Source organism: Diachasma alloeum, unplaced genomic scaffold, assembly GCF_001412515.2.
Source record: "Diachasma alloeum isolate Michigan unplaced genomic scaffold, Dall2.0 Dall_scaffold_00217, whole genome shotgun sequence".
Classification (NCBI taxonomy): Eukaryota; Metazoa; Arthropoda; class Insecta; order Hymenoptera; family Braconidae; genus Diachasma; species Diachasma alloeum.
Genome location: NW_021680382.1, coordinates 457,531 through 470,986, shown reverse-complemented (window position 1 = coordinate 470,986; position 13,456 = coordinate 457,531). Strand labels below are relative to the sequence as shown.

Here is a 13,456-nt window from a genome sequence, read left to right as displayed (position 1 = left end):
GCGCAGAAAAAAAGCATGTAAAAAGCTCATAATTTTGAGCTATTGACCGACTCATTCTGAGTACCCTGGCCGCCCAGCTTGACGGAGCTCATAACATCTACGATGATTCATCAACGTTAACTCGTGTCGGGGGATCTGAGGTGGGCGGTTATACAAACTAAAACATTCGGTTTTTACACACTGGATATATTCACTTTGATGTTGTTCTATATTTACGGAATAATCCGAGGAATTTATGCTCTCGTAATCCCGACGCGGGAAAGCGTCAAGGTAGATTAAATGGCTTAGAGGGACCCCGCCAGGCCCTAATAAAGGGCTTTTAGGTTTCGTCTTAATTAAAAGAATCCTCAAGACGTCATGATTGACGTCATGACCCCGAAATGAAATCGATTTCAGATTAATTGAAATCATCGAATGGAGAAAGTAAGGCGCACTGATAGAACGGATTAGTTATTGTTCACGAATGGATTTTGGTTGGAGGTTAGGATCTATTCGGTCCCACCAAATGTTCATTCGTTAATAGTTAACGAATGTATATTTGAGGAGCCTTGTTTGACTTGACTTTCGCCATTCAAGTGAACCATTCGTTAACTATTAACGAATATTCATTTGGTCATATTCAACTCTACCATTCGNATCATTCTATCAGTGCGGTTTTCATGAGTACAGTCGTCTTGCGTAGAATTTTCATGAAGCCCGCCTAACAAAAGAGAATTGAATACCATTCTATGAACCATGAATAAACGAATCATAATTGTCCAAATCATTTAGGTCAGAGGAAAGTAGAATAATTCTACTTTCTTAATATTGCGGTTACTAAGGTGTTCTTCGAACAAAGTTGATTAGAATTAATAGCTAGAATTATGAGATTATCTCACATTTTTGACGTTAAGGATAGGAGAATCTGAATGCAATATAGTGAAAATGATGATCGATTTTTTCACTTTGAACAAATAATATTAATATCCAAATACAAAATTTCTGATATGAATAAAAAGAAGCTGTGACTCAATATTCCAAATGAAGTTTTAATTTTTAATTTGGTGCTGAAAACACGAGATGACAATATTCTAAGCACGGAATTATATTGATGAGATGAACAACAGATTAATTGAATTACCGTGTGAACTAACTAAAAATTGATAACAGTGTGGGCACGCACTTTTACCAGAGTATCAACAAACATTGAATTCCAGAAATTCACAGTCTAAAGTGTGTTCTAGAAAGAATTGAATTGTATTTATGATTAAAATCTCATTCAGTGAGCGTAGGAATTTGAACGTGAGCAAATCATTTATTGTAAAATGAAAATTTAACAGCTGATAAATCATTACAAATAATTAATTGAAAAAATGAATATCGAAAGCAGTATCAATGATTCCGAGTGATTTTGAATTGATTTTATCACGGAGCGGCGCCGTAATTTACGTCTAGTCCTCATAATTCATCATATTCAAACCAGAAACAGGCGGATTCCCATAGCTTGACCGTTGGAAAAAGTTATCCACTACATTTCCAATTCGGTTTAGTCTGTGGATAAACCCATGACACTCGAGAAGTTCCACCATATTGGAATGATACGCCGGAGCCACAGTTGTCTAGCTATTTGGGTTACACGTCAACGGCTCGTTTCTACCGCCGTCTCCAGCGGTGAACATTTCGTATCAGTCGAGCAGAGATGATGGAAATGGTCAAATAATCTCGAATTTCGTAATTGGGTTTCGAATTCAACTGTAACGGACGATCCCAGGGCACTCGCCATTCACACACGATCGATCTGTCGCAGAATTTATTCCCGATGTATCGGATAGTGGACTCTCTGTGTTTGGTACGTTACATGAGAGCCGTCGACGTGCTCGGAGTTTCAATATCTGGGATCTTTATGATATTTTGCAAGATTTTAACTGATGCTCAAATACCTCCTAATTGATTGTTCAATTAATTAACGAAATTAAGTTCTGAAAATACTTTCATGCAGAATAAATTGTAAAGACGACCGGTTTTACAACTGAGATTTTTGCTTGGATGGATCTGGAGAACTAATGGGGCTCAACGGGTCGTCTTTTTTTCCAATTTATTGAAGTTCCGGGGGGAGGTGTCAAATGAATTCAAACACAGTATCATTGCAAGATGAGACGGGTGTAAAACTTTAAATATTATTCTTATGAGAATAATATTCAAAGTTCACGCGAACACATGGATGAATAAGAGGATGTTCCACGTGCGACTATTTGATGGAGTGGAACAGATTTACGTGAGGGAAATTAACCAACTTGATAGAACAAATTTAATATCTCTCACAAAAATTAAATTTTTGCCGTGATCATGGAATATCCCTAGAAGAATTCCAACTGTTGGCAGGAAAAATGTAATCTATTGTACGACAATCATTTGATTCGAGAGAACTCCACAGGTTTATACCATAGAAAGAATACATTGACGAGGAAAGAATATTTTTTTCCCAAAAAAAATTGTCCCCTCGAAATTATTTAGTTTTGCCAATAACAGTTATCGGCAAGAAAATTGTAGTTTCCTCTTGAAATTATCATTTGTTCCATGGAAATTATAAGTGTTTATTGGACAAAGATATACACTACTCAACAACATTCACTTGATAAAACCGGAGCCTCATATAATTCTCTGTAGAACGAATGTATTTACCCGAAAGACATAAATGTCTCACGAGAAAAATTCCTCCTACGAAAATTATCTTGTTTTGGTGGAAATTTTCTTTTTGTCAAGTAAATTGATTCAAAACGACAGAGATCTCTTCAGGGGAATGCATAATTTTTCGGCAGAACTAATTGTTTCTCTCAGTGTATAATAAATCCCCAGCGATAAACTAACTGTGTCAATGCGAGATTTTTAAAAATAATTAAAATGATATTTCTGCCTCGTTACGAGTGGAAGGCCGGCCCCCGGTCAGCAGACTTCACGGCCTGGTTCACCCGGAGCATAAAGACAACAAGATTGAATAAGGAGAGAGATAAAAAACCCCGGAACCACCGGTAAGAACGAGAATACCATTACGTAACCGTCGGCTTTGGGAGACGCAATGGCCGCTCTCTCGTGACTCACAGCTGGAGATAAAACGTCGAGATCACGCGGATTCAATAACAATCGACTGTCACGAGGGCGTGCAACAGCGAATCATGTCGGGAATATTTTTACCGCTCCCATAGCAATAAACAATTCCCATAAAAAAATGGTTAAGAGCTCCAGGTGGAGTCGTGAAAAATAGTGCGTAAAAAGGTCTTTTTGACTTTTTCACGCGTTAATGCTTTTTTCGTTTCCACTTTTTTTTTCGAGTTTTTTTTTTTTAGGGAGCTGCAGAATGAACGGTAAAAGTGGACAACACAGGGCGCATCTATAATTCACTTACGAGCGGCTCGCGGTCGTATAGTTTGTGCGTCAACGAGTGCGAAAGGTGGGTTAGTTCGGTGGGTGTAACGGCGATTTAATGAAATAAAAAAACAAATGTATCGGGTGGTGAGGGGAGGGGAGGGGGGGGGTGAGTTTGATACGGGCATTGAGTAGTCTGAACAAAATGTGGATAGCGGTGTTGTTTCGGGAGTGACGTGTTGAGAGAGATGGAGATGTCAATCCTATGGACACTGTGGTTTCATTGTGACTCCAATAAGTTGTCAGTATCACTGAGTGATGGAGTCGATCCGTTAATTGATGTGCGGGTTTTTTTCCTCATTAACGAGAAAGTTATGTGGAATGGTTTAATCGGAGATAGTTGACAGAGGAATGTGTCTTATCGGGGGACTTCGTGACGACTGGAATTTCGAACGGCTGAAAATAAGTTGTTTTTTTATGATGTCTTTGAATACGAGTCATGAAAGTTGAGACAGTTTTTCGGCGTCACTTCAAGACAATTCAGTAGTGAAGTGTTCGATCAGGTTAAGTCGACTTAGCTTTCAGCTGAGTTTTCGTTGAATAACTCGGAATTTAAAAAAGATAGAGAAATTTTTGTAAGATTTTTTTTTATAGCCTTCACTTTTCTTTATAAAAACGATCTTTAGGAACATTTTGCTAACTCCTTCAGAATTTGAGACATTCATCCAGAACTGGCGTTAGAAAGGAATTGACGTAGACCGCTGTTGAATCAATTCACTTGTGGACAAAAAAGAAAATTTCCACCAAAACATGATAATTTTCGTAGCAGTAATTACTTTCGTGAGACATTTATATGTCTTTCGGGTAAATACATTCGTTCTGCAGAGAATTATATGAGGCTCCGGTTTTATCAAGTGAATTTTATTGAGTACTGTATATCTTTGTCCAATAAACACTTATAATTTCCATGGAACAAATGATAATTTCAAGAGGAAACTACAATTTTCTTGCCGATAACTGTGTTATTGGCAAAACTAAATAACTTCGAGTCAATGTATTCTTTCTGTGGTATAAACCTATGGAGTTCTCTGAGATCAAATGATTGTCGTACAATAGATTATATTTTTTCCTGCCAACAGTTCGAATTCTTCTAGGGATATTTCTGATGATCACGACGAAAATTTAATTTTTGTGAAAGATGTTAAATTTTCTTCTATCAAGTTGGTTAATTTCCCTCAAGTAAATCCGCTCCACTTCATCAAATATTCTCACGTGGAACATACAGTTTTTCAGCAGAGCTGTTTTTTTCTCTCAGTGCTCGTGATAATCCTCATTATGGGTAATGATTTTTCTTTTCTCAATGAATAGCGAGTACATTTGTCTCACCAACACCACCTCAATCGCTCTTCCCATCGCTCGGCTCATTAGAATTCACAGGAACTGCGTCGTTTGCTGTGTCAGAGCGGTCTATTTATGTAACACGAGTTATTATTTAACGCTGTATGACATTTTCACTCTTATCGATGCAGCTGATGCACTCAAATGTAAAACATTTACGCGATCGTGCGAGTATCATCGCTCGGGCCCTCTGTGTACTCTGATGCTTTTCATTCATATAACCAGGAAAGTTGATGGGGAGGGGGGGTTATGTATATGCATGCCTCACAGCGTCAGCCTGCAAGTGATTTTTAAACTTCACGAGTGACTAGGTCGGATTATCTACCACCAACCGAACGACAAAGAGTTATCTATCACCTCTCTGTGGTACTCCATGGCGTCAATGCTTTCAGTGTTCCTTGTTTTTTTTCTACTTTTTTTTGGGGGGAGACTGTTTGATTTTGCGCTCGAGGTTTGAATGGAAAAGTTGTTTTTTGGAGAGGACCAGAGGATTATTCAACCGATTATTAATTGATAATTCATTTCTTCATGAAGGAATTATTGCAATCATTGTTTTATAATTCGTGGAATTTTTTATCACATAGTTTCCCTGAAATCTCGAAGAATTTCATCGTTGAAAATTTGATATTTCATAGAAAAATGAATAGAAAATTTGAATTTTAGGTCAATTATTGATAGAAATCTCATAAAAATCAGTACAATTTACGTAAATATTTTCTTGAAGTTTTAATTAATTAAAATAACTGCATCATTTAATTTAGAATACAAAATCTTATTTTCCGGTTTCTAAAAAAATTGAGAATTTCTCGAAATTTTTAGTGAAATTGGGAATTATATTCCTCTCTAAATGGAATTCAATGTCTGGAATTCGACGAGAAATTATGTGGACGTACCCGAGATATGACGTCACTCAAGGCTGTTTCACAATTCTAAAATTCTTATTCTCCATCAATTTTTTTAATGACAAAAAAAAACAAGTCGCAAAGTTTCACTTTGAATTTGCTCACAATTTGTCATCAATAATCACACAAAAGGGGAAACAAAAAAAATATTCTCGAAATTTTCAACAAAAAAAAAATCCCAGAATATTTTCACTTTTTTTATTCGAAAATTGTCACGGATGCTAATGTCCGGAATTAGCGTGGAAAGTTGCAGTGTTGACTATTGCACAGCGTAACCATTAGATATGGAGAAGTGAGAGAGGTGTCACGAGGAAGGGGACATTATTACCGCCAGTATGAGAGCCACTGTTGTACGGTTGTCGCGCATATATATGCCGCAACGCTACGATTACGAGTTTTCACCGCATATCGGTACGACCTGGCGGGCATTTATGCATATGCCACCCATGTGCATATTCAATGGGCCAGTATTAATCGTCGATAACGAGGTCTCCGGCACTACGGGTATTTTGTACGTTGGGAATGTATATGTATACTATGTACCCATAACGTGCGACGACGTGAGAACGCGTCCGGTCGGGTTGGCGCGCGGGACGCGTTTGTCCGCAGGCGATATCTCGCTTACCCGAGACCGCAGAAATTCTACTCTAGTGCTGCGGTGATGCTGTCCGCTTGCGTCCTCGTCCTTTTTTGTATGCCTTGTGCATAACGAATTTTTTTTTGTTAATTTACGGGATTTTATTGCGAGGGAGAGACAAAAATGTAAAAATTAAATTTTCAGAGGCGCAGAAAAATCCAGTTTTCCCCCGTTGAAATTATTTCTTCAGTTTACTTGAACACTGAATGAATGATGAATTTTAAGAAAACTCGGGATATTTTTTATTTTGTTAACCGCCCGCTAGATACACAACAGCATCTGTATTGCCAGGGGATGCGAGACTGTGTAAACTGAAGTTTCTCTTCGCAACGAGAGCTCGTTGCATTACACGAAAAAACAGTGATATTTACCGCATAAAAATATTTGATAGAATCGAGAAAACAGAGACGAAATGGAGAATTAAATTTTTCCTCTTTTTATCAAGTAAATGTCTCGGATGGGGCGTAATCGATTCGGTCCGGTCGATTGGAAAGAGCAAACACGAGCGTCGAGGGTGCGGAGAAATATCGCAAGAGAGAGAGGGAATTTTTTCAGAAGAGAGAAATGGCGAGTGACGAAACGAGAGAGACGCATTGGACAATCGATTTTCACGTCAGTCCCTGGTCTAGTGAATCACTATCAATCCCGAGTTTGCCATCGCGTACTCAAACAGTCATCAAACGTCTGACCGTCGTTGGCAAGAGTTTAATTGCCCCTTCGAAAATATTCTGGAATGAAGCGATTCTCCCTGAACTCGACTCCGTAAATTATTTATTTATTCAATAACATTGAAATTGTATTCGGAGAAAAAAAGAAGGAAGGAATTGAGATACATAGGTTTCGAGGAGCGGACATCGCGTCGTTTGGCCTCGAGTCTATCCACTTTCCGTAAGCGGCTTACCCTCAGGCTCCCGACGTGCCCGTTGAGAAAATTGCGATACGCCTTTGCTCGTTCGTTCATGTTTTTCTCATATTTTTTTTTCATACAGCCACCCTAACTTCACATATACAATGAACGATTTGTTTCTTTTCCTCTCGGTGACTTTATCTTCAGCGATGCACTGAGTTGAAAAGAAATCAGGTATTTTTAGTTGATGTAGTTTCACGGCGACGAAAGTCAATTCCCTTTTCAATTTTTCGTCTCGTGTTTCTTTTTTCCCCGGTTTCATTGCAGTTAGCAAGCGTAATATTTATGCAGTCGGCTGGCTTCAGGGTTCAAGTGAGCTTGCACATGTGTATATTTTACTAACAATAACACCTTGGGGCGTATAAAGAACTTTTGTTAGGAACCTGTGGCAAACACCGACTAGGTGAGGATAAGTCACTTTGGAATCATTTCCCCCGGACGGGAATTGTTAAATCCTCGTGGCTGTGCACCTTGATACTTGCCGCAAACTACCGAACCAAATGGGGCCAAATGGACTTGTCATTATGCAAATCCCCGACAATGTCCATTTTTCTCATTTTCCCGGCGTATTTAATCTCATCAAATATCATTATTCCCCGACGTAACAAGTGCCGGGGGCTCATGCCAGACGGAAACGAATAATGGCACCTAAGCTCACCCATGTCTGTAATAATCGTAAATTGGAAAGAAATTTTCATGTGTAGAAACCTGGAAAATTGTTATAGCGTAACGCACGCAATATGGTGTTTGACTTGGTGAATTATCGATTGTTGTACGTCCAGGCTTGAATAAGGCGTGCTTGGCCTCGATATAAACTTCTTATGCCCCACCTTTATGGTGCTTATCTAGTTCATCGTCTTTATCTGTAATTATACTTTTCGATGCACATTTAGATATCAGCGCTATCGGAATAAAGCCAATTTAGATAATTAAACATCAGGTTCAGCTATTACTACCTAATCAAGAATATTATCGTTTGGTTTCGCTGTTTTGAAAGCACTAACGCCCGAATCACGCCGATTCACTCCCGACGCCTCTGCGCATCGCGCCGCGCAGCTTGGGCACGTGTTTAGGCGGGGAATCCCCGGACCGAACTACGCTCTCAATTCCAATATCTAGTCACTAATGAATTTGTTACCTATCTGTTTCAGATAAGATACACCGGAGTAAGCCACACGGGGCACGTGCCAGGAGTGGAACCGAATAAATGACGTAAATCCGAGGAACTAAAAGGGACGTAACGCTACCTTGCTGGTCCCCCCAACCCTTTCCCCTCTCCCCCCGTCTTTATCTTTTTTCTTACATCCTTCACCCCTCAACCATTTTTCGTCCTCATCCTCATCACCGTCAGCCTTTAAATCCCAACCCCCGTGATCTCCGGAGACCCGTCAACACAGCCGACGTGTCCTCACTGTCACCTTTTTTTTTCCACTCGCCCCCTTTTACGATTCGATTGCCTGTCGCCATCTCCATGGTAAAAAAACATTGACTAGCCTGCACGCCCTTTTCTCGTCACGACTCATCAGCGGGACATAAAAGCAATCAAGAGGGAGAGACGCAAAGGGAACGCATCCTGTGACAATTTTAAAAGTTTGAGGGATCATCAGCTGATAGTTAATTCAACTTGCAGCACCGGAAGATTCTCTTGGGCCTTTATTAAAACTAGCAGCGAGCTTCCGTAGATGAAGCACTTGAGCATCGTTATAATCACAAAGATTAATTAATAATAGAATACATGTGGTTATTGTGAACTACTTGTATGAGAATTGAACATTGGAATCGAAAAAAACGAAATCTAAGTTGAATAATCATCGAGTTGAGGTACACATTAGCATTGGCTTTGAGATTGTTTGAGTGATTAAATGAGTGATTGACAAAGTTCGAAAGGTTGCAGCGAATGGAAATATTTAATGAAAGATAGGTCTGAATGTTTCAGTTGTGGATGAGTGTGTGAATGTCATCAAAATTCAGTCGTTTAATCAAGTCTAAATCATAAATACGTATCGTTCAAACGTATCATCCAGTCGGTGCGTGTGAAAGAGGAAAAAACGTCGAAGAGTGTGATCAGCTGAACACGAAGATGGCTATGGTCAACATGAACAACCTACTCAATGGAAAGGACTCGCGCTGGCTACAGTTGGAGGTATGCAGAGAGTTTCAACGCAACAAGTGCACCAGACCCGACACGGAGTGTAAATTCGCTCATCCACCTGCCAATGTTGAAGTGCAGAATGGACGGGTTACTGCGTGTTACGACAGTATCAAGGTGAGTGATTATTTTAACGAATTCATTACAAAAGTTTGTGGCCAAATTCGGGAGACAGGTTCGTTAACTTGGTTTTAGCGTCAGTTTTTTGTGAATATCTCGGATTCTATGGGAGGTAGCAAAATTTTTTTAATAATAGTTTTTGTAGAGCGGGAAGAAAGTCATAAAAAAGGTTTGGACCAAATTTTTCATAGCTCGCTTCAATTTCGAGATGTTTAAGAAAACAGGAAACTCGGAATATCAACTCATCCTGTTTAGCCAATTTTACTTCTTTATTAGTTTTCATTGTTATTCTAACGAATTCATAAGAAATGAATTTTCGATATTGTTATTCTCAAGTTCCGAGATATATTCGAAATATTGGTAATTCATTACGAAATTTTGTAGCCAAATTCGGGAGAAAGGTTCGTCAACTTGATTTTAGCGTCAGTTTTTGGTGAATATCTCTGAATCCATGGGAGATGGCAAAATTTTCGTACCAACATTTTTCGTAGAGCGGGAAGAAAGCCGCAAAAAAGGTTTAAACCAAATTTTTGATATCTCGCTTAAATCTCGAGATATTTCTAATAAAAGTCATCTTGGAATATCGACTGATCTATTTTTCGCAATTCTACTTCTCCATCCACTGTTTCTTTGTCTGAAATTATTCCAAATGCTTCACGCTTTTGAGGCTTGGCCGACGCAGATAAACGATGATAACTTTTATCGATTCTTTCCTGTGTATATATGTGTACACAAGCTTGCTGTTATCACGACAGATGCTTTTTATCGTCCGGAATGATTACGATGACGAGTGCCGGCACGAGGAGCCATTAAATTATCAACTGACGAATATAAGCAGGAATTTAATGTGAATGTAACTCAATACCTTGAATCAACTTTCGGGAATGCTATCTAAATATACGATTCCAATGATTTCAACTCATCATTGCTCTTTATGTAAACCGCACTCGACAGAACAGTCAGAATATATGCATTATGGTAAATTGGTTGCGTAACGCGATGGTAGTAAATGAGAGACAGGCGTGGGCGAGTCGAACGATTGACGTAACATGCCGGGGCTTTGGTGCCATTTTTTCATCTCACAATTTTTATTGTTTCAGAAATTAAAAATTCCCATGAAAAGTGATCAAACACTGATGATAAATTTCTAAAAATATCCCATTACTCATCGAATTCCCCACTTTTTCAACATCCTCTGCAGCCAGAAATTCTCGAATACTTAATATCCCCATAAAATTCTCCCATATATTGTCTTAACGTGAATATTAACGTTCTTGAGACACTCAAACTGAAAGACGACATTGTCCAACGTTACTTCGGCCACGACCTCGTTCCACGAACGCTGCTCAGCAATCCGCAACGTCGTCTCTCAGCTTCAACCCGTAATATATAAGTTCCCTCGTCTCCGTCGTTTGCCTCTTCATCCTGTCTCCCTCCCTCCACCCCCTGACCCTCCAGTCTCACTCTACCACTTCATGTGAATTCGTCATTCCGACGGGCGAGAAATAATGACGAGAGTCTTGCACGCGCGCCCAGCGCCAGGTTCAATTAATTACAATGATGACAATTAGAGTAGATGGGATACTTTGACCCTCGTACATAAATTCAGAGATGAATAACTGCCGGTTAACATTTTCCCCCCCCCTACATTTTCCCTTTTTTTCTCGCTCCACCCCATGACCCGTGTCACTTACCCCTAATCAAATGGAACTTTATCAATTTCCAAATAGTCTATTAATAATGATGTTTCTCCATGACTCGCGCAGTTACTGCGTTTGTTCAGTCGTGTTATCGATTCCAATTACCTTAAAACTTTCAATTAATTCAGCTGTCAAGCGTCAACGCGTGTGTGGGGGCGGCAGGGGGGGAGAGGGGAAACCGATTTCGTGATGGGTGGGGGAGGGAGAGCAGGAGGAAAAAAAGAATAAAGTATACAGCTCTCTGGGCCAGATGTCACGGCAACAGCCAAAAGCCCCCGTCGGTTTGTTTTATCGGCTCGTTACGGCTCGCTCACCGATGGGCATTTCTTTTAACCTGTCTACCCGTCCGGCGATGTCCCCTCGATATTTTTTTTCCCATTCGATACTTCCATTCTGGTTTATCTTTGGAACTAGTGACCCTAAATAGTCGGTACAATCTTCAGTATTTGATTTTTTGTCGCGCTATCGGGCAACTTTTAGTCGGCCATTCATAAATCATTTGTTTGAAAAGTTGGGGAATTTTTTGGCAATTTTTTTTTTTTTTTTCATCGTATACCTGCTACAGTGAAATTCACTCTGAAAATCACTAAACGTTGGCACGGACATGACGAAAAACACGGGCAGCAGCTGCTGTAAGGGGGCCTCTGCACCTGTCGCGTCTGTTAGTATCGCGCGAGACCGAAATACAGGAACCCAACGTCGCTCGATTCGTTTTCCTCTCTAATGCTAAAACAGCTCTCGGGATATACCGGGATTTTGGTAGTTGTATTACGGATAGTAATGGCTGTGCGCAATTCTCATTCGACCTCCTTTGTTGTAAAAGCACCCTCACTGATGTTAGAGTATCTTGAGGACGCACCCGAAGACGTTATGCTCCTTCGTTATACATGTATTCTTCCACGCTCATCGACCCACATCTGCACGCCCGTCACGAGAGGGTGAAATTACTTCCCTCTTACGTGATTGTGTTAGCTCACGAGCCACACAGGGACCTTCAGCGCAGAGTGAACTGATTTTTATTTATTATTATCATCGATAGGGTTGGGTCGCCTAAACTTCATGATTTTGAGGTGTTTATAGTGTAAATGGAGTTGAGGAGAAGAGGAAAATGTAAAAACAATATGCTACAATGAAATTATTACGACCGGTAGATTCATATTCTGTTATCGCCTTTAACCCTTGGGTTTTTTTTATCTTAAAAAAAAAACATCTAAGATTTGACAGAGCAAATAGCCCAGGGGATAATATATAGTAAAAAAAAAATGATAAAGTTCCTGATGGGATTCGAACCCCAGTCGTCTACGTGCCAAGCATTCGCCATTCACTTACATCAAACGCCATCGCGACAGAAGAAATTTCCCAATTTTCCCAATCATCCTTTTAAATTGTTCCGAGATTTAAAATCAAAGTTTTTCCTTCACATAGTCCAAAGATTGCAGTAGCTCAGTTGTTCAACTATTGTTTATTATGCTTTCCCAGTGGTCCTTAGTCGTCCAAACTATGATTTTGGTGTTTTCATATTGCAATTGATGTCGAGAAGAAGAGCAAAACGTAAAAAAGAACAAAAAAAAAATTCCGTACGGGATTTGAACCCCAGCCGTCATCATGACAAAGGAAGTTTCACAATTTTCTCAATTACCCTCACATATTATTCCGACATTCAAGCCAAGTTTTTCTTCCAAGTACATCAAGTATTCCAGTAGTTCACTAGCTAAACTGTTGTTCATTATGCTCTCTCGACTTCAAGATCAATTCAAAGTCACTGACATTTAGGCCGAGGGCGAGTGAAGCCGCAAGCTTGTCAAATAGATAAACAGACAGGTATGTGAGACGTTGAGAGGAATGGTGCAGGCATTATCTGAGGGAAACTGAGACGAGGCGGAACTGTCAGAGGAACTGGCAATGTTGGTATTATGCGATTAGGCTTCTTGTATCCTACCTATCATCCAGCTTACTCCATCGCACTCATACACCGAGATATTCCCCCAAAGAAGACGCAATATTTTTGCAACACTGTTCTTGCAAACCCGAATTCATCTCCAACGCAAAGAGATTCTTATCCACAAGTGACTCTTCACACGTTTCATTACAGCCTTCCAATGATAAATCGGCAGTTTAACGACGAGAAGAATGACTGTATTTACTGCAATGTGAAACGGGTTTGAGATTCACGGGGTAAATCAACGAATGGAGAGTACAATCTATCGGCGTCTAGTGTAATTTACAACCGGACGGCATTAGCCACCAGCTCCCTCATGTAATACATAGAGAAGCCAATGGATCGAGGGCGCGGGGGGGGGG

The 13,456-nt window shown here is 39.9% G+C and overlaps 1 protein-coding gene across 1 annotated transcript in view; it reads left to right on the top strand.

Annotated features, from left to right (window-relative positions):
- LOC107037346 overlaps window positions 1-13,456 on the top strand; it is a 227,293-nt gene that overhangs the window by 19,922 nt on the left and 193,915 nt on the right. Inside the window, exons 2-3 of the mRNA XM_015255860.1 lie at window positions 8,338-9,007; window positions 9,211-9,452. Of these exons, the coding sequence (XP_015111346.1) occupies window positions 9,267-9,452 (186 nt within the window). The 5' untranslated portion in view covers window positions 8,338-9,007; window positions 9,211-9,266. The remainder of the gene's footprint in view (window positions 1-8,337; window positions 9,008-9,210; window positions 9,453-13,456) is intronic.